This window comes from Cyclopterus lumpus, chromosome 17, assembly GCF_009769545.1.
Source record: "Cyclopterus lumpus isolate fCycLum1 chromosome 17, fCycLum1.pri, whole genome shotgun sequence".
Lineage (NCBI taxonomy): Eukaryota > Metazoa > Chordata > Actinopteri > Perciformes > Cyclopteridae > Cyclopterus > Cyclopterus lumpus.
This window is the reverse complement of record NC_046982.1, coordinates 12,017,662-12,044,435: the sequence shown is the minus strand read 5'-3', so window position 1 is coordinate 12,044,435 and position 26,774 is coordinate 12,017,662. Positions and strand designations below refer to the sequence as shown.

General features: G+C 43.3%; 2 protein-coding genes across 7 annotated transcripts in view; one reads left to right on the top strand and one right to left on the bottom strand.

Annotated features, from left to right (window-relative positions):
• The first annotated feature begins 3,891 nt into the window (after positions 1-3,891).
• On the top strand, positions 3,892-20,199 carry emilin2a (elastin microfibril interfacer 2a). 2 transcript variants are annotated; one of them, XM_034554580.1, is made up of 9 exons: positions 3,892-4,145; positions 4,708-4,833; positions 6,978-7,168; positions 7,335-9,305; positions 15,567-15,914; positions 17,335-17,388; positions 17,884-17,943; positions 18,265-18,390; positions 19,124-20,199. In XM_034554580.1, exons 1-9 carry the CDS (start codon positions 4,003-4,005, stop codon positions 19,444-19,446), a joined length of 3,342 nt encoding a protein of 1,113 aa, XP_034410471.1. In that variant the 5' UTR covers positions 3,892-4,002; the 3' UTR covers positions 19,447-20,199. The 2 variants fall into 2 exon arrangements, with proteins under 2 accessions (XP_034410471.1, XP_034410472.1); XM_034554581.1 differs by lacking the exon at positions 17,335-17,388 and having other exon boundaries at positions 3,918-4,145; positions 19,124-20,017.
• Positions 20,200-20,313: 114 nt separating this feature from the next.
• The window catches only part of lpin2 (lipin 2), a 25,064-nt gene continuing 18,603 nt past the window's right edge, over positions 20,314-26,774 (bottom strand). For all 5 annotated transcript variants that reach the window (XM_034554583.1, XM_034554586.1, XM_034554582.1 and 2 more), the window contains 3 exons: positions 23,570-23,684; positions 22,807-22,910; positions 20,314-22,277 (listed from right to left, as the gene is read on the bottom strand). In XM_034554583.1, coding sequence (XP_034410474.1) covers positions 22,133-22,277; positions 22,807-22,910; positions 23,570-23,684 — 364 coding nt within the window. In that variant the 3' untranslated portion in view covers positions 20,314-22,132. The remainder of the gene's footprint in view (positions 22,278-22,806; positions 22,911-23,569; positions 23,685-26,774) is intronic.

The window sequence follows — 26,774 nt, the reverse complement described above, 5'->3', positions numbered from 1 at the left end:
TTGTCTTAAATATAAAGATAAGAGTTATTTTTCCATCAGTTTGAACAAGACGGTACAGATGTAGGCCAGGGGATAAACATGTATTGCATCCATCACTCAATTTCACTATCTAACGGTTAATTCACAGACCGCCCTTCATTAATTTAATTAATCTATGGTCCAATGGGCACGACCCATCTCAGGTGCCCTCATTTCTTATTCTAGCGTGGGGGGATCTTGTGAATGCAGCTCATCTGTTGTATTTGCTCAGTAGTGCACCGAGACCTCTCAGACCCGACACAATCTCACCTCATTAACATTTTAGGTGACGAGTCTGTCGCAGCCTTAATGAACTATTCATGAGCAGGGCTTATAGCTATATTAACATTTTACAACCAATAAATCAGCTTTCATAATCTGCTGTGTGTGTGTCTACACGCACAGGCCCATGTGTTTGTGCATGTGAGAGACTCAAGGAGAGTGGGGTGCGGTGACTTTTGAGTGGGTGGGTAGTTGTTATTTGTGTACAACTATAGCAAATCTCTCTCCCCCTTTGTCTACAAGTCTGTCTCCCCAACTGTCTCTGGCCACGACATTTCTTTCAACTTTCTTTTAATCGTATGTTCTGATTGTGACAGTGTGGTGAATCATCAGTTGTGCTTTTTTTTACTCTGAAAAAAAAAAAAGATAAATTCATTCTCCAATCGGATCCAGAGGAGGTCATTCACTATGTTATGCCAATTAATGACCTAGAAAGATAAATCCAACTAAGCAAGTGTCACCCATAATGGAAAGGTTGACTAATTAGGGTGCTATTTTCGATCAGTCAACTATTACAAAGTGACAGCGCTACAAGTCAGTCTCTGTCAAGACTTTTTTTTTCAGTGGGAAGCAAAATAAATGAGAATAGAGACGAGAGACAGGGAGACGAGAGAGATAAATCTGAAATAATGGTTGAAGACAATCTGGTGGGGTCTATTCTCTGAGGTATCATCATTTCTGCTTCTCTTACGCCTAACACATAATCAAAAAGCCTCTGAGAGTGGGCGTAACAGCATGAAATGAGACATGGGAGTCTTTAGCTGCTTCACCGTGCTATGAAATAATATGAGTATCTGTGTGTTCCTATAGTATAGTATATTTAAAAGGGAAAAACAATCCAGACTCTTCACACCAGGAGTGATAGACAGGAATCCTAAATGTGTAGACTTTAATTTAGGCCCAGGGCCTCTGATTATTTTCTCTCACTTCAGCTCTACGTCGTGCAATGACTGAATAAAGTGGAATATGTGATCACAACACCACGTCTCATACTCTCTCTTTTAGTCTGTGGAACTATAGGAGAGAAAGGTGAAACTGAAGTTGCGTAGGCAGCCCCTTGACCCCTCTTTGAAATATACCTGTGTGTGCATGCATTGGTTCACCCAGTGTAAGTGCAGCGCTGTCAAAAAGACAGGGTTTTTTTCCCGGTGAGTTTACAAGAGCACGTTTACTCTAAGGAAGCCACAATACTGACACAAATCCACAGTGCACCCTCATGAACGGTTAGCGATGGCTGAATTTCGTTTGATCCACATGATATGAAGCAGTGTGTACCAGGAAATGTGTAGCTTAATGACACATAACACAGCACAAAACTGGTCCTTTCAAAGAAAAAACTCATTTGTGGTGCCTCAGTAGCAACCTTGAATCCCTCCCACGCCTGCACATTTATTATAAGGTGACATAAAGATCGGCGTCCCTGCTTCAGTGGGAGCACATTGGATTCAAAAGCAGTCTTTGTGAGGGGTGGCCTTGCAAAGTTCATGTCTCAATGACAAATGCATTGTGTGCTGCAAAGGACCCACCCTGGTTCAGTGCAGGCTATTCCAATTTCAGTTAGTCCTCCAACTTCTGCAAAGTGGAAAAAAAAATAAAATAAAAAAATAATCGATCCCAGAGAGAGGAAATGAGGAAATGTCCCCTGGATTTATAACAAAAATCAAAGGGAGTTTTTTTGTTAAACTGAAAGATATGGCTGGGTATTTTCCTTCAGCCATGACTCATCTTACTCCCTATTCTGCATAAATATCAGGGCATATATGAAGTTAATGTCTATTTTTAAATTGAGCAGGTGCCACAGGCTTCATGTCATCGTGGAATATAAGTACAGTGAAAGTAAAGAGCGAGGGGCTAAATTTAATCCAGTTGTAGTTGGAACACTAAAAACAGAATGGGTGGCTTTGCTGGTGATTTTCCACAATGGTGACATTAATCACTAAATATGAATTACAATGCTACCAGTGACAAATAACCAAAGACAGGAATAGAATTTGATCGATGATGATTTAGCGCGAGAGATAACATGATTCCAATTAAATGTACTGTACTTATCATAAGGAAGGATGAATTCAGAGGGCCTAACACAGATAATTGACATGAGCAGAACATGGCAAGGTGATGGAGCTGGAGAATTTTGGGTGCTCATACTGCCTCCATAATGAAATGTCCTTTTCTCACTCCAACAATTTTGGAAAGGAATTGCCATGACTACAAGAGACAGTTTTTTGTGTTGCTTTCTTTACTGCTGCTGTGCTGCCCTCTTCTGGTGACTAAACAAGCAGCCTTATACGGTCACAGATCTGGCTCTCAAGAACCCCATTAACAACCAATTGTGTCCTTTATGAATAGCCTGCAGATGGTTTGCAGAATGTATAATATGAGAATTATGTGTAAATATAACGAAGTGAGAGGAAATTAACAAAAGTAAATCAATAAAGTGTCCCTAATCTCCTTAAAGGATCCTGTGGGTGGGAGGTATGGCTTGTATTAATGAAGTGTCAAGTTTATCTGATGCTCATGTTGATAAAACACTTGAAAATCAAATCCCAGTAGACATCATACACCATCATATAACCAATTCCAGCATCTCTCATTTGGCCGGCCCTCAGTGCACGCTGCCTGATGAAACAGTTCAGGCTTATTTTGGCAAGGGTTATCTCTACTCTGACACCAGTTCAGATCAAATAAGCTTGTGCAATGGTGAAAGTGTGGTTCTTTTGGAGGAGGGTCCACATCTGGGTTTATACATCTCCTTTTCCGGTAATGCTTTACAGCATCCCTCTGATTCATTATCACCCCATCGAGTACTTGACTTCTGCCCCTGTCTTTATATCTATAATGTTTCTGTACGTTAACTGACATAATCTGATTGGGAGAAAGTCATCCGGCGTGGCCCACGACGGCGGAACTGGAGGAAAATGGCTTAACGCCATGCATCTCACCATAATAATTTCCTCGGCTCCACTGTGTGCTTGGGAACTCTCCTCCTTCTCACACTGTCACAAAGCTCTAAAGCACAGACAATAAATCCCTGCCTTGAGTGCTGTGAATTGAAGCTTGTGTGTAACTGATGTGCTACTTTCTGTATCCCTCCACAGTCAGATGTTGCAGAGCGAATTGATCAGTTTGGCTTGGAAAAAAAGAATGATTGCTCAGTGCAGAAAAGAACAGACTGCACACTATATATGTTCCCCCAATATCCCCATTCAGCAACAGAGCAGAATGCAAATCACTACTGTTATCCCTCGCCATGAATATCATCAACACGACACACACCTCTTTCAACTCAGGAGGCTGCATTCAAAAGGCATTATCCTGTCATGCTCATCAGTGAGGTGTGATTTACTGTCTGTTGGCAGATAAAGAAGCAATCAATTCCCAAATCCTCTCTGAAGGCAACATCCTCTTCCACATTAATTATTGACATAAAAAGCATAACTTAATTCAAGGAAAACATTACCACAAAGAAATGCTTTTGAGCAATGCAACTTTCTTTTTTTCTAAGTTTGGGGGGGGAGTTTTTGGGAGAAGGGTGTTGGCCCCAAACGTCATTCCAAGGGAGTTGCAGTGAATGTGGACTTCCCCAAACTTGGAGTTTCATCAGTCACTGGGGCAATGTGGTTTCTGGGAACGTCGCGCACGATAATAACAGAGTAGCCTCTTTTCCCGTGTAGAGTATTAATTTAAAGCCGTTTGTTTAGTATGAATTGCAGGAGAGGAGAGATGGACTGGTGGTGGACGCTTTTCACGCTGTTTTTGAACTTTCAGTTCACTTACGGGTCTCCCTCCTATGAATTGTTCCAAGGGTCTGCATACACTGGAGTGGTGCAGAGGCACAGAAACAGGTACGTTACGGGGCTTTACGCCAGTTACACCGCTCTGTGTTGGTTTGAGAAAGTCATAACAACAAATTGAGCGCGGGCGTTTCTTTAATCCAACTTTTCCTGGAGGATAAAGCGCGCAGTTGCCCACTAAGAACTAACGATGAAGTCCAAACGTCTTCGTTAATCGGAATGACCTCAGACCGGTGAAGAGTAAGCCTCATATGGTCATCTGTGGTTAACATCCACTGTGTTGTTATCGGCCTGCGGCTAAATGTGGCTCGACTTTGCCGAGTGTTGCTAAAAGGCGATAACATTGAGATACACGCTGGAATGTCAGTGGATTACTTCAATCTCTCGTTTAAATGAGGCCATTAGTTCATTTGCAACTCTTATACTGATAAACTAAAAAGACGCAAGTATAGGGGAGGCTCAGTAACGCTTAACGGACGGATTTTGATGTTTTATTATGATCTAAAATCACTAAAAACGCCATATTTCATTCTATTTGCACGGTACTCCTCCAAAAAATGTCTCTGATAGTTGTTGGTCAATACATCTTGTTTATTTCTGGCTCTCTCCTCAGGAACTGGTGTGCCTATGTGGTGCGCAGGAACGTGAGCTGCGCCGTGCAGGGGAGTGTGGAGAGCTTCCCGGAGCCCGTGGTGGCCCCCTGCCCAGCCTACCAGGCCGACTGCCAGCAACAAGTGACGTGAGCATCCGGGGGACGAGGGAGCATGTTCAGATGTATATGAGATGAGATAGACTGGAGTTCCGATACTAAATGTTTCTCCGAGAGAGACCTGGAGGTAGAAATATTCACAGCGGTGGAAGAAACGCTGTTGGCAGAACCATAAGCACAGCATTTTATGGCTAGTTAAAAAGCCCACTGAAAAGGGAAAGGCTAGAACAGGAAATGGGGAGTAAAGCTAATGAGCACGAGAACTCTCTCTCTATCAGTTCAACTGGTTACCTGAAATAACCTTCCAAGTCACAATAGTGATCACAGCCAATAGCAACAGCGATCACCTGTGGACACACTCCTGCACTACTTCTATTTTCTTTCAACATGAAACTGTTCTCAACAAGGTCTGTGGATTATCTTGAGTAACAGGGTCAGGATCTCTGGAGACTTTGAGTTTCTCAAATGTATTTGTTGGTGCTTGAGCACATGCAGAGTGTAGTCCCATTATATTGGAGAGAAGACATACATGAGGTTGATAGCTCTCAAACCAGGCAACTCACATACAAACAATCTAGATTAATAAAAGTCCCGAAAGGCAAGAAGACAATGAGTTATTATTGATTTTGGGGTGAGCTGTTCCTTTAATGTGTACAAAAAACCCCCAGCTCATGTTGTTCAAAGGATGTGTTGGCCAGAGTAAGTAGCATTGTAATTTAATTTGATTAGTATGATGACGCTTGCCTTATATTGTTCTGAAAAAAATGACGATAATAAACTGTAAACAATGTCTACAATTAATCCATTAGGTAACATGCTTGTGGTGTACAGGATCACAGGGATCTCGAGCCTATTACAACTCTGGCTCTGCAATATAGAAATCCAAAATGTGTTGCATTACACTTACAAATACTCCACAGCTTTTGTTTTTTTATTATTAGCAGATGGCCCACAAATACTATATTACATAATTCAATGTCCTCTTTTAGTCTTTATCAACATAACACTAAAACAATAGACCTTGCTATGAATCCATTTGGAAACCACATCAAAAGGAACCTCAACCACGTTGTATTGCAGAAACACAGTTGTGAGCAGTGCATGAGAGTTATTATCAGAACATCTGAAACTTAAAACGTAATAATAACTTAGAGTAATTGTGTTTTGTAAATGGGAGTATCTACACCAGTAAGTGATCAGCAACATTTGCCATTGATTCTTCACTGGAACATGTTATGTTGAAATTTAATATATTTAGCTTTGTGAATAATTGTTAGTTGTGAAACCACACATGCTATCTGTCGTTGAGCTTTGTGATCCGAACACAGCCACAAGAGCCACTGCGTCGTGGAAAAGATTCCTGGAAACATCATTCTTAGGTCACGGGAAAAGGTTTCCAAGTTTCTGCTTAAAGCAAGAAGAGCTGGCAGTGAGAAGAGACACCTCTGGATTTTTACATTTCTCAGTGTTCACATATTGTATTGACTTTATCTCATGTGCAGATGATATTTAAAGTCGAAATGAAGTGAAAAATCCACTGTTTACCCTTTTAGATCACATCCTGGGTCATATTGTGCACTTATTTAACAATTTATGCAAAAATATGACAAAAACATAAATTTCTTTGTATTTTTATGTCAAAATACAATCGTCTTTTCTTCCAGTAAAACGAAATATAAAGTTGGCTTACGTAAACTAGGACCAATATTGAACCAATAATATCAATAAATAAATATTCCATTTCACTGAAGCTAAAGGCACTTTAAGCTCTGTTTCATTGGGACTTTAAGCACACATGGTGGACAACAGTTCTGATGTCAAGAATTGTAGTTTCCTTTCTTCTATTCGTCAAGCTTGAATGGTGAGGGTGTCAGTTAGGAAATGTGCAAAGATGATTGTATCAGTCATCAACTTTCCAGATGTTCTGCATGACGTGACTGCCTACAGGGAAGTGATGTCATCTATTGTTTCTTTGGGAGCTGTTTTCCTTGGCTAGAAAGTTGAAATGTTCATGTAATGGGGTAAAGTAGAGCAGCTTAAGTGTTACCAAAGGCAGATGTTTTGGTGATTGCAGGAGTCAACAGATCCCCCCAAAAATACACAATATTGGAACAATTGTTTCTTTGATCTCATTAGAGGTTTTGAAAAATTGGTTACTCTGCCCTGTTTTACAGATACCAAAATCGGTTTCGACCTACATACAAGATTGCCTTCAAGACGCTCACAGAGTTGGAGTGGAGATGCTGTCCTGGTTACCAAGGTCTGGACTGTAAAGATTTAAAACCAGCCCTAGATCGACACACTGTTCAGGGGACACAGCCTTACCGCCAACCAAATCCTGGATATACAACGAGACACACACAGAGTAAGACACAATTTATTTTTGTTTTTAAAATGTCTGCAAAATATCTACAGTATGTATTTACAAATGTAACTAAGTACCACAAAACAACTACTTTTAGTTACCTTAGTGCATTTCCCTTAAAACAGGATAGAATGTCAATAACACTAATCTAATTTTCTAATCATAGGGCCAGAGCGGAGAGAGACAGGGCACCATGAGATGAGGCATGGCGGGACAGATAAGGTGCATCTTCTCGAAGGGGAAGTTCAGCGCTTGACTCAGACAGTCCTGGATCTCCAGTCCGCTATGACAGGATTAAGTGCCAACCTCCGCACAGATCTGCAGGAAGACACCAAGAAGATACTGGTGACACTTCTCAACAATATGCGTCCACCAGACAGTGCTACGGCAGCAGGCACAGAGGACAGCCCTGCAGTGCTGGATGGTCATCAGGCTACCAGAGGTGGGATTGCTGAAGACAATGCTTTAGAAAAAATAGTGAACCGGTTGGATGATATCAACAATGAACTGAAAAGCAAGGATGACGCTCTGGAAGACCTAAGAGGAACCATGACAAGTCATGAGGGGCAGATCCGCGTCCTGATGGATGCCTCTCAATTTCAGACTCCAGCCATAGCGGAGTTCGATGTTATACAGACCTATGTTGATGGAAAATTTGAGACGCTGAAGAAGGAGCTTGACCAGAATGTGGAGGAACAGATGGCCAAGCTGCAAAGCTCATGCAACGACAAGATCAAGACCTGTGAAGACAGCCGTGATCAAGGTTTAGTCAGCGTGACCAAGCTGGTGGATACCAAGGAGGCTGATCTGAGAAAGGAGATCCGGGCACTACGTCTGGACATGGCTGCAGCAGATGGACCCATACGAACTCAAAGGCAGACTGATCCATCCAAAGCAGAAGAGGAGCGTAGTGACCACAAAGACCTGTGGCGGGAGATCGACCGCATTGCAGAGGCTCACCGCATCCTGAATGTACGCATTGACAACGAGCTGGCACACCTGTCTGAACCTCAGGAGGACAATGATTTCAGCCTGATGATTGAAGACCTGGAGGGACGCATTAACATCACAGAGAAAAATGCAGAAACTCACTGTTTCTATATTGAAGAGAAGCTAACCCGAACCATCTCGCTTGAAGTGGCAGCACTGCGGCAGCTTCTGGAGGAGCGGCTCAACAACATGGAGGACCAGTTTACGAACACGCTTGTTGAAATGAGCAACAGCTCCTTCCCTGGGATGTTTGGTGAATCCATGGATGGCATCCAGACAGAAGTCAACAACAATAAGTTCCTCCTCCAAGGTTTGGATGATAAGGTCAATGCTGTTGGAGAGTTGTGCTCTGCAGGATGTTCAGGCTCAGGAATTAGTGTCGATGCATTGAGTTCCTCACCCACACCTAAAGGTCTAGAAACCATTTTGAAGGACCTGAGTCGGTATAGGAATGATTTGGACGTTCTCCACGGAGATGTCAATGCCAACGCAGACAAGCTCAGGCAACTGGAAGATCTGGTTGGAAGACAGTCAGTTGTAAATGACAGACGTGCAAAGACGATGGATGACTTCCAGAAGGGATTGACCAATCTCCAAGATAATGTGCTTGGTCTGGCTGGTGCTGTTACCGGGTTAAGTGACTCCTTAGGCAAATACAACCAGGATATGCACAGAATTAACTCAACATGCTGCCTCGCGGAGGAGAGCGGCTTTGGGAGTCCAGCACGGGACAACTGGGCATCAATGATCGCAGTACCCAGTAGCCAGGCAGAGGACACCAGACATCATGTGGAAGAGCTGAAGACCAGGCTTGATACGCTCAGTAGGCAGGTGTTATCGGAACTGAGTCAATGTAAACAGAACACGCAGACTGTTTCTGATGGCATTTCTGCTGTGGATGGACGTGTGTCCAGGCTTGAAAAGGTGTGTGGAAGGTTAGATGGGGTTTCTGCCAACATCAAAGAGCTGAAAGAGGGACTGGAGAGACATGTTGGTAGTCTGAGGGACTGGGTGTACAGGATGAACGTCACCTGTGGAAATCATGGCGCGGACATCGTCGCCCTGCAGAATTCCCTGCAGAGGTTCCAGGCGCAGCTGTCTGCGATGGCCAAACATGTCTTAAAAGACGTCGCCGCCAAAGAGCCAGGTAAGTTTTGTGGTTTCTTGGCGGTTTGATGACATCATTGGCCATATGTGGTAATGTTTGCATAAAGGAAATTATCATTTGACACTGTGTGGTCATATTTATCAATATGTCTTTAGAGCCAATATTCAGAGGCTTTATCACTACAGAGCTTTAGGAGGTGGAGGAAATGTCTTCCAACCAAGGGAATGTAGACTCAGAGCCTCCAGGTGGAGCAGGGGGTTATGAGATGCAGCAGCAGTAATGTGGCAGCAAGGGACAGCAGGTGACCAGAGTGGCAGCAGGCATGGCGGTATAGAGAGTGAGCAGAGCGCTGCTTAAGTTCACCACAATGACAAAGAGTGCCCTGCATGCACTTTGCAATAAGAAGAGTAATTCATGAGAATGTAAAATGAGACTGACTACCTGCATGCACCATGTTGCTTCATTTGTGAATTTAAAGGAACAGTTCAACATTTTGACAAATAAGCTTATTTGCTCGCTTGTTGTCTTATTCACCATTCTGTTGTACGTAGCTCCGCCCTCTCTTGTTACTTCTGCTGGCAAAAAGCTGAAATGTCGAAGACCAAAATTACAAACTTGAGGCTTCAAAACGTGTTATGTGCACAACATTTTAAAATACATTTTGGAAAAGGACAGGCTATCTCTTTCTCCCCCAATTCCAGTCTTTATACTAAGCTAAACTAACTTGGGGCTGTCTGTTGTTTCATATTGAATTTAATCTAACTCCCATTAAGAAAGCAAATAAGAACAATTGTTACTTTTACCTATTACATTTCAGTTTTCTGTGCAACAGTAATTAGTTCTACACTATGGCACAGTTTCACCACTCAAAAGTCTATGGATTCTCCCATCAGCGCAGGCAGAAATGACTAACTACACACACTCCTTTGTAGCTTCCTCCCTAATTTCCACCATATGAGTTTATTAAGTGTGATTAACATCTGTGTAAACACAAACATTTCCTGAAGATAATCCTCCATATAATTCTTTTTTCTTGCTTGGCTTACATGGAGGCTTGGTGGGAAGGATCAGATCCCATGAATGGCCGCAGGGTAATTCCCGGAGAGGGAGGACACGGGTTCACTGGGCCTCCCGTGCTCGCCTTGAATATGTCATTCAATATGTCCCAGCACCGACAGGCAGAGGCCCACATTGGAAACTTCCTGCGTCTTAGAGCCATGTTGCCCGAAGAATTCCCACGTTTTTATATAAGGAATTACATTTGTTGATGCTGAGGTCAGCCCCTCCTAACTACTCTGATGATTTACTCGCACTGTTTTGTGCCTCAGTGCTCCCTCTTGTAAATGTCAGAACACTCGAGCAGACTGGTGCGAGCACGTTGAGCTCTGAGGTCCTTTTTCCTGCACCCTGACGTTGCTTTTTTTTGTCAAACCACAGAATTACAAACCTCAATCTCAATTTCTCAGTACACAATTAAACACACACACACACACACACACACACACACGCTCATACACGATACCCCCCCCCCCCCCCACACCCACCCACCCACCCCCACCCCCCACACACTCTCATTCTCCTTACACATGTACATGTACCAACCTCCAGAGATTCCCATAGGGTGACCTCAGCCTGATGTGCAGAGTCTGGTCCTCATTAAGGGCCCTGACTCACTGCTGGAGCCAGTCTTGATGGAGAGGGGAGTAGCATGGATCCACACCCAGGACCAGATGCTTCCACTACCCTCAGCTGTGATGTCATGACTGGGGCCTCATCGCCGGTGCCTCCCTCTCTCCAACCATCCAAAACAATGGTATAGGGTCCTGAGGAGAAAAGGAGGGCGGCTAGAGAATAGTGTAGAGAATGAAGGCATTTTCTCTTCCGTGTCACTCTTTGCCAAATATGGGCAGTTAATTACAAACTGTGATATTTGATGTCATTACTGTAGATGTAACGGTACACTGTACCTCTGCCCAGCATTAACTCAGACAAGCCTGGGCGTACTGTAACAAATTGTCGGGGCCTCTTAATTAGTTGTTTATCCCTAATCCTAGTCACCGTCACATTACCCATTGCTTTGTTGACTACAGTTTTGGAGCCTCGGGTTCGGCATATTGTCCGTCCTCATCTTGGTTTTTGGCTGCGCCACGTTGTAAAACTGAACATTGGGGAAGACATTTTCAGGTGACCAAAATGTTACAGTTAACTTTCATAAACTAAAACCACAAGCGAAAAAAAGGCTAAAAGTTGTGCGTCCTGCATTGGCTTCACTTTTCACATCCGGAGGTTGTATGCATATTCGCTTTCTTGTAGATTGTTAGTTGAGAAGATTTATACAACTCATATTTTGCTAAACGTAAAGCTACTGCCAGGAGCTGGCTAACTTAGCTTAGCATAAAGGCTGAAAAAAAGCTATCCTTGCTCTGTCTAAAATAAACTAAATCCTCCTACCAGCACCACTAAAGCTCATTAATACTATTTTTTACAGGCAACCAGTCTGTCACATAATGTTGTTGTACAGATTAAACAAACAAGATTTAATTAATGAGCTTCAGAGTGCTGGTTCAGAGATTTGGTTACTTAGGACACAGCCAGGCGAGCCGTTTCCTGTGTACAAGTCTTTGTGCTAAGCTAAGTTAGCTTATCGCTGGTGGTAGCTTCATATTCACTCAACAGACATGCGAGATGTTTCATTCTCCTCTTCTAACTCTCTGCAAGAAAGTGAATAAACGTGTTCCCGAAAATGTCTCCCTCTTTGTGCTCGTAGTCTGTATCCCACGAGAGAGGGAGTTGGACTGTGCGGCTGAGGTAGCATGAGGATTTCATGTTTTCAACAAGTATGGGAAGGAGATAAGTAGTATGGAAATGTTGTATCTCCATGATAAATCCCAGCTCTGTGGGTGTGGTGGTGGTGGAGAGCCCGCTGAAATGTTGCCTCGGTCATATGAAGACCCCAAGGAGGCTGCGAACAGATGAAATGTTGTAATAACAGAACTGAAAGATTAACTGGAATAGCTTTGCCGTTACTCAATCCGACTGCTGAATGGAATTGTGTGACTTCGGTTGTAAAATGTTGGCACTGCTTTGCCCACAGCTGCTGCTACAGCGTGTGTGTGTGTGTGTGTTTGTTTCTGGCGGTTTTCTTTCCGATAGAGAGTCGTGGTTCAGCAGCAGTAACTCTGAATAACACAGGTGTACCAAAGTGACTCTGAAATTAGACGTGAGGAAGCTTTCGTGTCTTAACGGGAGCAGACTGTTTGATATAGGTTATTAGGAAATTTAGAAATCTGAGCTTGCTGTTCCTCATTTAGACGGTGACTAATCAACTTTCTTTTTTTTTCATTCGAGTCTTTATGTGTTTTTATCCTCCTTTTTTTGGAGGGGATCCCAGTCTCGCACAAATCACTTCCCCGTTACCGTCTCCCTCTTATCTCTGAACTACTCATCACTCTCTCCTTCTGTCCAGTTTTTTTGTGTCCTTCCTAGAATGCCAGAGGGCTTCTTTTCCTCCTCTCCATCCACGCTGTCCTGAGAGTGTTTCTATCGACAGGCGAGGCCTTCAGAAAAGAAGAAAAACAATAAAAAAAGATAAATAGAAGGCTTTGATTTCATGGATCAATGCTTTGCAATTGATCATGCTTTATATAGGAGAGACGGGCAGTAAGATTAACTGTCTATCGTGATGAAGGAATACAAGAAAAACAAGATATCAAAGGCTTTTTGAAGTCAAAGGGTGTCTGCTGGTAAAGAATGGAAAATTGAACTTGACACACACACAGTATATATTTAGTGCGCAGCAGATTTTTGAGGGGGGGCTTTGACTGCAACAGTTACCCCATAGAGATCTTTGAAGCCCAGACGTGAGGTGTTTCCATCTCTGACCAATGAGCCCATCTGGAAGTGTTCACAGGAGAATGGGCCCAGATACACAGTGAGAGTCCCTGAGGTCTGCCATGCATTGCGCAATTGAACCTCCCATCATTAATAGCACTAGAGAAAACTGGGGTGGAGGATGACATTGTGGAATAGCAAGAAGAGAAAAATGTATGGTCAGAGTGTGAGGGATGCGTAATTGTAATGCGTAACCACCCCTCCCTGCTCTGTGCCCCATGACACTATTTTCCATCGCATGATCAGCTTGTCTGCTGCAATATTGCTTGACGCTTTCAGACACTTTTGAACACTCACGCACCGACACCCAAATCTGTGCACTGCATCATCCCTCCCCTCGTCTGCTTGTGAGCAATAACATCTGCTTTTGCTGATGCTCTTCTTGGTTGCACCAACACTGGTGTATATGTGTGAGTCTGTTTGTGAGTTGTTATTTTTTGCACGACTTTGTGGTTGCATCACAGACTGAGAGCTCATGGGAAATATGCACTCAGACAACCAACGTCCTGAAGGAGGCACGGGGAGGAAATGAGGAAGTGATTTCTGATTATCTCAGTACAACATGATTGCTGGGGTTTAATTTGTTTTTGATTATACATGTGGTTTCTGAGGAGCTTGTGGTATCACTTGCAGTAAGGAGGAGGAGGAGTATTGACGCTTGCTGATGTTTTATTTGATAAGTGTGAGTGGATTTTATAATCCGGAGTTACAGGCAGACTTTTATGTAATAGCATTGTTCTCAGGTACTAGACTGTTTTGGTGTGAGAATCCTAGTTTCAGAGATCTCGGCCATAGAGATTTCAGCCTTCTCTCTAATATAATGGAACGAGATGGCACTCGGCTCAGGTGCTCAAAGCGCCCAATGAAATAGGATCTATTTACTGTCAACCATAGTTATCTACATACAACTGCTCACAACAATCTTATCTTGAATAATTAAGACACGATTTCTAGAAAGAGACATTGCTGTCAAGTTTTTCAAATGTATTTTTTTCACGCTTTGAGCATCACAAGCCAAGCGTCAGAGAGAAGCAGACATCTCTACGCCCGATATGTCCAAAACTAGGCAACTCACACCAAAACAATCTAGATTGATAAATAGCACTACAGGTAAATATAAAAATATGTTATTTAGATTTTAGGGTGAACTGTCTCCTCAAGGTTCACAGACCAGCTTTTCTCCAGAGCTTTCAACTGCATTTTGTGATCGTCATCAGCGGATGGAGTTAGAGCAGAACTCCATCCACTAATGAGGTATTAAAGGCTTTTAAATGGATCTTAAGATTAATTTATACCCAAGTACCCATTGCAGTTCCCTTGTAATAGAACACTGTTATGTTTACATGAAGTATTTATCACTGAAATACATGAGACATTATCCTTGAAGGGCAAACAAAGTGGTTAACTGTATTTCCCAGCCCATAAAACTTGTACCAGCTGATCGGCTATTAGCTGTACGGTCTTCAGCATCGTTTGAACTATTCTTACTACAGCTGATCAGTAGAATCCGATTCTTAGCCTACTTATGTTTAATATAACATAAAAAGCTAGCATGCATTCGGTTTAACTATCTATTTAGAGAACATTTACAAATAAACATTAATTCCACCTAAATACATGTATTTTCTCTCATTTATTAAATGTTAAACATGTGTATATGTTTTCAATAACATGCATAAAATGAAGTTGCGATTTATCAAAAGTATATCTCTTGGAAATGGCTGGTTTACCTTTTCAAGATATCATAAGGTGAAGCGGAAATGGCAGTAAAAAAAATGCTTAAGAACGTTCTTTTAAGCTCAAATATGCTTTATCCTTTAACATAGAAAACCTCTTCACTGAATGTTGAATAAAGCTTGTCACAATCTGCATGACACCTGGTTGTGAGACAGAGCAGGTACTGCAATTATTTGTTGTTATTCGTCCTCAGGACACTAACAGCGTCAATATGCCCACCTCAAAGATAAAAGGTTACAACTTTAACTTGTGTAGATGTCTGTGCCCTCAGGGGGTCTGGCGAGCAGTCAACTAGTTTCCGTTCAGATGGTTCTCGTTGCCTAAAACTCACACCGACCGCCTGCTTTGCTTTTATGAATGGTAATAATGGAACTTGTTGAAAAAAAAAAAATAAAGCTCAGAGGTCCACTGAAAACCAGGTCTAATTTGGCATGTCATCAGAATTCAAGCTGTTAAAAAAAGAATTCACGAGAGAAGGGAGGGATGTGGTCTGAATCCTAGAGAGGAAGTGGGATTTATAAACAAAAAACTCCTTTGCAGGCTTGTGCAGAGGAAATTCTCCACAACTTTCAGCTGTCGTGACCAGATGGCAACGCCTATGACATGGTCAGAGAGTGAACTGTAATTTCATTTGTTTACAATCTTCCCACTGTCTGTCTTTTTCTTTCTAAGGAATGACCTTAAGACCAGAGAGGCCCGCTTCTTTGCCAGATTCCACCAGAACCAGAATCCAACAAATCCACATCCCTCGCATCTTCCCACCTCTGCCATCCAGCCCCAGGCAGCCGCACAATCCCAGCCAACCTCTGCAGCCCAACATGCACGTGATTAAGATCAGTCCACCCAGCCAGCCATCCAGCCCCCGGCAGCCAGGCCACGGCTCTCCCCCGCTGGTACCCCTAAGGCCGGTGGTGGAGACGGGCGAGGCGGGACCTCCAGGCTACAGCCGCAGGGTCACTGTGCGGAGAGGGTCTGAAGACTCGTCCAGCATGCCCGTCAACGGATTTGCTGGAGCACCAGGTGAAAAGTGCTAATGGGGATCATCGCCGTCACACTGCGGTGTGTTGTAAACCTGTGTGAACACCATGGATTTATGGCACAAACACCTGATTTGGTCATTCTAGCCAGAAAAAAATATATAGGTGCCTCATAGTCAATCAAACTTTATTTGTACAGCAGCTTTAATACAGATTAGTGCAGTTCCAAGTGCTTCACAGGTGACTGGAACGCCAAAAAAAAGATGGAACGTGTGCTGTGGTTTTACAATTTAAAAGCACCGCACACAAGACATTATAATGATAAAATGAAATGTAGCCCATTCATCTGGTAAAATATATTTAAATACGACATATGGACAGTACCGACACCAGGGCTCTCTGTTCCCCAGGTTGAAATATAAATGAATCCAGATTTGGATGCACAGAGTCTACTTGCATGAAGGAATGCTGAAACTGTCATCACAAGAAGAACATCTTATGAAACCTTGTCATAATTATGGCACCATGGAGAGCAAGGCGGAGCGAGCATTACCACACGTGTGACATATTACATGTATGTTAATTTTCTCAGCAGTGCTGTCAATTACCATTTATATCAGATCTGCTCATCCAAACCACATCAGCATTGACACACTTTGGAATTTAGCTTGGCTCCGTTCTTTTCAGCCATTTTCATTTCACACATGGAGCACAGAACGTACAGTAGGTTTAGTTATCCATGGACTCTGTTTTCTTTTGCCATCCACACATCTGAATGCTGTTCTTAAAAGGCTTTAAACTGAGACCAACTCAAATAGGACGGAAGAGACAACAGATCGCCACCGAGCCAGTTATGGATTTAATTAATAGGACTGCATATATGATGAGGGAAAATATCACAGGCTTCATTTTATCCTCCCTATGGCATGTTTTGGCAGTAAACAACAGTTTTGAAATATGTCTTATAAATCCACATTAGTCAAGATTGAGAGTGATAATCAAACTGTGCATTCAAAATTCATGCAATTCTTTTACTAATTACTTTTTTTTTTAATTACTCTGCACCAATGAAGGGTATGTTCTCACATCATCATTACAGGGCTGTGAATCCTTGTTATTGGTTTGTTGTACGTCTGCTTTGTGATTGTTGATCTCATTTGGAACTAAAACAGCCCAAATATCTCTAGGTTTATATCCGTCACTGAGGAAACGCCTTAATCTACTTATAGATCCCATTGTTCTGTTACAGCTAAAACAACATTATACTCATTCAAAAAGTCACTTGTAAAACCAAAATGATCCAGATTACAACTGGCTTTGTTTTAATTTATACTTTCTCTGGGTGCCTATCCCACAATGTGCAGATGGAAAACCAAACGACTGCCTCCGGCAAGTATATTCACTGACACCGGTCTTCAGATGATGATAAAATATGACGCGTTTGTCATCGGTTTCTTTTGCAGGCTATCATCCTGTGCAGCCTGTGTCTTTCAAGCCTCAATCAGCCAGCCTTCAAGGTGCTGTAACAGTTCATTATCTAGTTACGACGCATGCATGTGCAGGCTTGGCCATTCAATTACATCGGTGTCAAAAGGAAACAAAAAAACTGGACAAGCTGTGAATAATTTGTAGCCTGAGAGTGCGATGGAGTGGGAGCTGGATGTGTTTAGTTTAAGGAGATGTGGGCGGACTATGGAAGGATTTTAGTTCATCTGAAGGCACTTACCAGAAAGTTTTACCACGGGCAGCATGGTGTTACATTTGGTGACGTTGGAGACAATTAGATAATGGCTATAGTCACTGAAACAAAGACCTATTTGTTTTATTTATAGCTACATACAAACACAGAAAAGCCCACACTTGATAAGTTGATACTGCATTTTGAGTTTAAACATATTAGAAACACATTTCCAATGAAACATCTAAAATCAATGCATCAACCACTTGAGCTCACAGCCGTGACTGCAGGGCATAAATACACAATTAACCCTTTCTTCATCTGTACCTCGTAGTTCCCGTAGCAGCGAAGATACCCTGGAACCCGATGTATCGCGCTGCAGTTGAATCACCAGGTAAAAAATCTCTCAATTTTAGTAACTGCATTGATAAAAAAAAAAAAGAGGTAATTTACATTACATTACATGTCATTTAGCTGATGCTTTTATCCAAAGCGACTTACAATAAGTGCATTAAACCATGAGTCCAAACTCAGAACAACAAGAATCAAGCAAGTACAATTTCTTCAATAACATTAAACTACAAAGTGCTATCAGTAAGAGGTAAACAACTTAGCTAAAAAAAATAAATATAAATAAATATAAATATATATATATATATATATATATATATATATATATATATATATATATATATATATATCGTTATTGTTGCAGCTCTCGTCGACGATCCCTTCTCCTTCTCTGCTGGCCTCACACAGCAGCCGCTCTCTGGAGAGTTTGGCTTCATCCGCTTCAACAGAGTTCTGGTCAATGACGGAGGACACTACAATCCCCACACAGGTACACCACGACAACATTACACTACATGTCATTTAGCTGACACTTTTATCCAAAACTTACAATCATGTTACATTCATACACTGTAGACACAGCTACAGGGAACAATTCAGGGTTAAGTGTCTTGCTCAAGGACACATCGACTAGGGCGGGGATTGAACCACCAACCCCCTGATTGAAAGACAGACCTACTAACCACTGACCCAGTCGCCCCATGACAACAGATGTAATATGTGTTGCAGTGTCACTACGATACTGTCCATGAACCTTTGACTTTGCATTATGGTTGCGCATTCGTGGTTTCTTTGGTTTATCCTCAGGGCACTGCCCTTCAAATTAAATTCCTATCTATTGCTCAAGTTCTTTATTTTGTGTATATAATAAAACAAAAGAGATATACAGTAGCATAAGAAGATGCACAGGTGGGTTGGGAAAAAAAAACCTGAGGACTTGAACAATCCATATTTAGTTTGTGGTACCGCAAACTTATAAAACGTATACGCTTTTAAATACGTTCTTGAACAGAATGACGACTGTGGATTTTGTGTAATGGAACAGAGGGAATTATTACACAATACAAGAAGTGTTCACATGGGCACCTCACTATGAAATCAATTTAAAGATTTATCCTCAAACCTAATCCAGCACATGGCAATGGAAACAGGACCCACAGGAGGAATAGCATCACAGGAGTAAACATGTTGATCCTACCCACTCGTTCCCTTTCTCTCCTCAGGGATCCTCACTGTGCCTCTGGACGGCCGATACCTGATTTCAGGACTGCTGACTGCAAAGCAGGGCGACCGCGTGGAGGCCGTCCTGTCCGTGGCCAACCGCAGCATCCAGAGGCTGCAGAGCTCGGCGGGGCCTGTGGCCGGTCAGCACGGGGGCGACTGCGGCTGCGGCGGCTCGGTGTCCTTCAGTCTGATCTTGCCCCTGAGGAAAGGAGACCGCGTGGGCCTGGTGAGGACCGGAGGCCAGCTGGCCACCAACGGGGCCAGGGAGATCCTGTCCACCTACAGCGCCATCTTCCTGTACGCACCACAGGACAAGAGATAGCTGGAGCTCAGCTAACAGCACGGACTGGTTTGTTCCCAGATAGTTGGACTGGAGGAAGAAATATGTTGGAGTAACTATAGTTTTCACTGTTTTGCTGTGATGCCACTTCTTTGCCACGCAGTATGAAGATCCTCACTTATAAATTCAGTTAAGTCTTTACATTGCAATGTGTAAGCCATTTGCCAAATATACCTGAATACAAGAAGCAGGATTTGTTTCTAATATATTTGATTATCGAAATGCCTTTTTGTACCCGTTGTGAATGTCTTGTGTAAATAAGTGTTGATAAATTAACAAACAAATTCATAAAATATTATTTTAACAAAACCAATCTCAGAGACACTATGGAAGAATATGATATCACTGGTTCGGTCATAAATCATAATAAATCAAAGCATGTGCTCACTTCCTCTTACTGTGTAATGCACACTGTAGAAGCAGAGAATGATTCATTCATACACATTGAGAGGTTTTGCAACACAACATGCTTTTATTAATGTTACAGCTTCAGAAACTGCACTGAGGAAGAAGGTTTGAAGGCAAACAAAACATGTGTCATTACGTAAAGCGGGTGTGGATGACATAATACATTTCCCCTCACCTCACTCCTGAGACTTAAAATATCCGAGAAAACTGTAAGAACCAGCAGGAGAATATTTAGCCTTCAGTTCAGCCTCTTAACCTTTGAAGAGGAAACAAATGCTGATTTATATTCACAGTAATTCAGTTGGCTGTTATTCGGTTGCGTTATTCAATAAAACAAAACACACACACACACAAATGTGGTATTTCCTGAGGCATTTTAACTGTATTCATGTATCGATACTTCTCTAGCCTGCGATGAGAAAAGTGCAGCACACAAATGGATTCAGTTAGAAACTTTATTCAATACAAATAGGACCGCAAGCCACACTGTTAGCTTCATTAAGCCTGTATTTTCTTTTCTTCTCACAACTTAATTTGTTCTTTAAACATACTTAAACCACATTTCTATACAAATCAAAACACAGCATACACTTAAGGTATCTCTGTTGGTCAGACACAATCAAACAGCAGGCATCTACCTCCAAACGGAATGAAACAAACCCACAAAAGTTCAGACACTTTATCAGAAACAATAATACGATGAGGCATCGAAGACAGAAGAATGTGATGATCAGCACACATACTGGATCATTTTCCACAGCAGTTGAGTGAGAACAAACAATATTATACATGTATATATACACACACACCACGTATCCCACGATCATAGAGGATGAAGTGTGATTCTTCCATACAAGATGCTTTACTTTCATAGAAAGAATGGAATTAATGTAGTTAATCGTAAGAGATAATTACAAAAACACACCGCGCTACAGAAACACTGAAAAGGAGAAAATGACGATAATAGTGGCAATCTGGATGGAGCCATGATTGTTAATTGTGCTTCTTTTATTGAATAGTTTTCGTTCCATTAAGTCTCGGCCTGACTCTTTTCTAAATTTTTAATCCTCAAGAGCACACACGGTCATGATACTGTTACACTTGTGCTGGAGGTGTGATCCATGTCAGTGGAGTCGCATCCTACAACAAAACCCACATAATGCCAGTGAAGCGCTTTCAAAAGGCTTCCTCAAGTATTTCCTGTTTATGGTTCTTCCTTTGGCTCCTCCTCACCAGAGGCACAGGATCAGTCCCCACACGCACACGCACACACACACACACAGTGATCCTGCAGAGGACCGCGTAAACGTCAAATCCTTAATTTTAAGTCCTCTCTCTGTTCACTGCTCCAAAAAGTATGACCTTTTACATTTAAACATATTTTAATACTAATTCTGCAGATTCTGAAGTTTGCTGAGGAACGTGCATGTAGCTTGCATGTCGAAAGTTTCACTGTAAAACAAGGAATACAGATCGTTTTGAAAATGAGATACAGATCTGACCAAAATTAAAATAAAATAAAAATCGTACAAGGCCTAGCCGTTACTGTTAAGTTCATGTTAACTTATGACCAACCATACACAATACCAACTGAAAGTATTTCCACATCGCATTGATGATAAATTACTTTTTTCAGACAAGCAAAGGCATCACGATAGAAATCAATAACTTAAAACATACCAATTATCATAAATAATGACTGCATTGTTAACAAAACCCTAGATTCACCAGAGCTCCTATAACAGAATAATAAATTCAAAACAGCGCTAATAATACAGGCTCCTTCATTTTGCTTTTTAAGTCACATCCAAATGTGCATCTTCACATACTTGTTGGTAATCCCTGGTATGACCGTGAATATTAACAGTACCAACATGACGCATTCAGTACAAACGTTGTATTCTGGCGATCTGGAATCTGTTCCAGCAACAGTGCACGGAGGACCAGTCAGTCAACCCAGATCTTTATCCCTATACTTTGATGGAGACTACATAGTGCTTCTTGGGTTAGGATTTAGTTGGTCTCTCGTCTCAAAGGGATGAAAGTTTCCAGGGACGATTCATCGGGATTAAACTGTTCTGATAACTTTCACTCGTCTTGCATGGGGAGACACTGCTCATGGTCATAGCCCCGTTGTGTGAGCATGTTTGAGTACTAAATAGGAAAGTTTGTGTTTCAGTCCATGCGTTTCCTGGAGATGCATTCAAGTACACAGTCCAGCTGCATGTATATGAGCACCTGGGTATCCATATGTGCTGGATTAGAGCAGTTCATCAGGGTTGATGCCTGGTATGGGCTGTCTCCAGTAACAGAAAGAGCTGTACTCCGGCAAGACGAAGGCCTCGTTCTGCTCTTTACTCAACAGAGGGAACACATGCTCCACCAGCTCACTGAGCCTGCAGTAACTGTGGAGAAATAGAGAAATAGTAGGGACAGACAGAGGGAGAATCGACATATTAGAGTTCAATAATTATATTAATTATTTCTAGCCTGTTAGCAATCCAGAAAATAATTCTTATGAAGAGTTGTAGATATTCACTCTCCTTTTAGCTCTGTGTTAACTTCAGAGGAAAGTATCTGTCTCTTTAGCTGCTAAATGCTCCACTATGTTCAACATCTAGTCACTAACTCTTAGAGCTGCTGAAATCCAGGAAACATTGGAGTTGAAAGAAAGTTTATGCAGAGTGGCATGATAAACCTTTGTGGGCTCATCGCTACGACTGACCACTTTCACATTACACAACATCATTTTATCTTCCATTCAAATAAAATGATGATCAGGTCAGCTTTACGCTTATATTGTTATAACTATTTGGTGAGTATTTTGTCCGATATTATATAGTACCATGACTGCCCTTTTCTTTCTGTGTCTACACCTTGCTATCTGGGGTCTCTACAGCGAGACAGATTGAACCAGTCAGTTCATGTACTTACGTGGACTTGTTGCCCTTGGTCTGCTCCTGGATCAGCTCTCCCTTGGGGTTGACTGTGAAGATCCTACACACTGGAACTCCCACCTCCTTATAGGCAAACACATCCTGCATGGAGACGAATGATCAATTATGATTAGTTAAAAACACATTAAATGCAAATCTTCTGCTTCGATAAAAGCAGGAGACTGAAACTAATTGAAATATGATGATACATTAGCAACTGACAATTTAAAAGCCATCCAAGATCATTTTCAGAAAGTAGCTCTCATACATAATACACATTGGGAACAAACTTAATAACATTAACCACAGATTTCCTGTTTGTGTTCCACCTAATGGCAATATTTCTAAATGGAATATTTTGATGAGCAAGTGAAAGACTGTGAGTTTGTTTCATTTTGTTTCTTTGGCAAGTGTCAGAGAGACAGAGGTTTGATGGCCGACAGTGCTTCATCTGGCTGTTGGTGTTTATGCAGCTGAAGATGGGATGCTGTGCCCGGCTTGAGCTTCTTTTTTTTTTTTGTGTGTTTTTATTTTCACAGACGATATCACATGGGACCATACTCCGCCGGTGACCTCAGCTCAGGTTCAGCCCAGTACTGATTTCATCTGTTTGTGTCTGCTAATTGATGGCCAACGTGTCACATTGATCTTGCAATACATCATGTCTGCATCAACTTCGGGAAAACACAGTTTTCAGACATTTAAAAAGAGAGTGCTTTAATGTCTATGAGTCTGACATCTTCAAACATTCATTAACTCACATTAGCTCTATTCCCAAAGGCGGCGTAGAATGGCTGCTTGTTATGCTGGAACAGGTTCTTGATATCTGTAAGGCATTCAATCTTGAAGATCTCTGGTTTCTTCTCAATGACCTCCCTGAAGCAAATAGACAGTTTGATTAGAGTGACACACACATGCATGTCCTTACCACAGGTCACTTCTGAATGAGACTTGTTAGGTTTCTCTCTTGTTATCTCCTCAAATTAGATTCAGCTTTTAGACTTGGATAGTGCCTATTCTAGTATTCCAACCACTCAAAAGCACTTTTAAACCACATCCTATAACTACAGTAGGTATACATGTAAAATACTAGGCAGGATAGATAGATATTAGTCAACAGGGCCATGTTAATAATGCAAATACTGTATGTGCACCTGAAAAAAAATGGCACAAAATCCATACGCTGAACTCGAGGCAATACAGACTGGGTCTATTTCTTGGCATGTTCTAGGCAAACCAAACTGCCAATATGTCTGATGCACTAGTAATCCGTCTCTATGGGCTTTTTTAAAATTAGTTTGACATCGCAGATATGGCCAGCTTACGAGCTTTGACGATCAGAAGAAGGAGAAACCAAAGGAGAGCTGTGGAATTGACGACAGATTTTCCTGTCACATCCTTGTCAGGGACGCATTAGCGTTAACACTACAACAGTTAAGTGATCCGATTGGCTGAAGGCACATTTTAAAGTGAAAACAGACACACTTTGTTAACCAAGGTCAATAATAGCATAAATTACGAGCCAACTTGTGCTAAAAACACAGTTAACACCGTTTGAGTTGGAAATTCACAAGTTTGAGTTTTCTGTACTCTGCATATGAAAGGCTTATAATGAATGAGGATTTGGAGTCACACATTTAATGTGAAATAAAGTTTTCAGACAAAAAGGAATAAACTTTGATATATGAGATAATTCGGGTGCTATGTAGACCGGGCGGCGGGCCAGGCGGGAGACCTGGGCGGGCCGATCGCCGGCAGCATAGACTAGCTCTAGGGACGTGAAACGTCACCTCACTAGCGGGGAAAGAGCCGGAGCTGGTGCAGGAGGTGGAGCGGTACCAGCTAGATATAGTTGGGCTCACCTCCACGCACAGCATGGGCTCTGGAACCAAGCTCCTGGAGAAGGGTTGGACTTTGTCCTTTTCTGGAGTTGCCCAGGGTGAGAGGCGCCGGGCGGGAGTGGGGATACTCACGAGCCCCCGGCTGAGCGCTGCTGTGTTGGAGTTTTCCCCGGGGAACGAGAGGGTCGCCTCCCTGCGCCTACGGGTTGCGGGGAGTAAGGCTCTGACTGTTGTTTGTGCTTATGCACCGAACAGCATTTCGGAGTATCCGGCCTTCTTGGAGTCGGTGGGAGGGGTCCTGGAAAGGGCGCCGCCTGCCGACTCCATAGTTCTCCTGGGAGACTTCAACGCTCACGTGGGCAATGACAGAGAAACCTGGCGGGGCGTGATTGGGAGGAACGGCTTTCCCGATCTGAACCCGAATGGTGTTTTGTTGTTGGACTTCTGTGCTAGCCACAGTTTGTCCATAACGAACACCATGTTCAAACATAAGGTGGCTCATAAGTGTACCTGGTACCAGAACACCGTAGGCCGGAGATCAATGATCGACTTTGTAATCGTATCATCTGATCTGCGGCCGTATGTCTTGGACACTCGGGTGAACAGAGGAGCAGAGCTGTCAACTGATCACCACCTGGTGGTGAGTTGGATCAGATGGCGGGGGACTCGGCTAGAAAGACCTGGCAAGCCCAAACGTGTAGTGAGGGTGAACTGGGAACGTCTGGCAGAGGATCCTGTCCGGGAGGTCTTCAACTCCCACCTCCGGAAGAACTTCTCACAAATCCCGAGGGAGGCTGGGGACATGGAATCCGAGTGGACCTTGTTCAAAGCCTCTATTGTGGACGCGGCTGCTCGGGGCTGTGGCCGGAAGGTCATCGGTGCCTGTCGTGGCGGCAATCCGAGAACCCGGTAGTGGACACCGGGGGTGAGGGAAGCCGTCAAACTGAAGAAGGAGGCCTTTCGGGCCTGGCTGGCCCAGGGGTCTCCTGAAGCAGCTGACGGGCACCGGCGGGCCAGAAGGGCTGCAGCGGCGATGGTCGCGGAGGCTAAAACTCGGGCATGGGAGGAGTTCGGGGAGGCCATGGAGAAGGACTTTCGGTTGGCCTCAAGGAAGTTCTGGCAAACCATCCGACGGCTCAGGAAGGGAAAGCAGGGTCTACCCCAGGCTGTTCTCAGCAGGGGGGGGGGGGGGGAAACTGCTGACCCAGACTGGGGACATCGTTGGGCGGTGGAAAGAGCACTTTGAGGAACTCCTAAACCCGGCCAACATGTCCCCCGGAGAGGGTGCAGCGCCGGAAGACTTTGGGGTGGATTCACCCATATCCCTGGCACAAGGTAGTCAAAAAGCTCCTTGGTGGCAAGGCGCCAGGGGTGGATGAGATCCGCCCTGAGATGCTGAAAGCGCTGGACATTGTTGGGCTGTCTTGGTTGACACGCCTTTTTAGTGTCGCATGGGGGTCGGGAACAGTGCCCATGGACTGGCAGACCGGGGTGGTGGTTCCCATCTTCAAGAAGGGCGGAGAGTGTGCTCGAACTATCGTGGTATCACACTGCTCAGCCTCCCGGGAAAAGCTTATGCCAGGGTGCTGGAGAGGAGGCTCCGACCGCTTGTCGAATCTCGGATTCAAGACGAACAGTGCGGATTCCGTCCCGGTCGTGGAACAGTGGACCAGCTCTTTACCCTCGCAAGATTACTGGAGGGGTCCTGGGAGTTTGCCCAACCAGTTTACATGTGGTTTGTAGACCTGGAGAAGGCTTTTGACCGGGTCCCTCTGGGGTTTTTGTGGGGGGTGCTGAGGGAGTATGGGGTGTCGGACCCGTTGGCACGGGCCATCCGGTCTCTGTACGCCTGCAGTAGGAGCTGTGTTCGTCTCCTCGGTAGTAAGTTAGACACGTTCCCGGTGGGTGTTGGCCTCCGCCAGGGCTGCCCTTTATCACCGGTCCTGTTCGTGACCTTTATGGACAGGATATCTAGGCGCAGCCAGGGGGCGGAGAGGATCCGGTTCGGGAGTCTCGGGATCGCCTCTCTGCTGTTTGCGGATGATGTGGTCCTGTTTGCCTCCTCGGACCGTGACCTCCAGCATTCACTGGGGCGTTTTGCAGCCGAGAATCTCAGGCCATGGTG

What these genes read in the sequence shown, in the direction of transcription:
- emilin2a (XM_034554580.1), top strand. Translation starts at nt 4,003, where the DNA reads ATGAATTGCAGGAGAGGAGAGATGGACTGGTGGTGGACGCTTTTCACG. An exon ending in CGTCGCCGCCAAAGAGCCAG is followed by an intron (nt 9,306 to 15,566) that starts GTAAGTTTTGTG and finishes TTTCTTTCTAAG; the next exon opens with GAATGACCTTAAGACCAGAG. An exon ending in ACACTACAATCCCCACACAG is followed by an intron (nt 18,391 to 19,123) that starts GTACACCACGAC and finishes TTCTCTCCTCAG; the next exon opens with GGATCCTCACTGTGCCTCTG.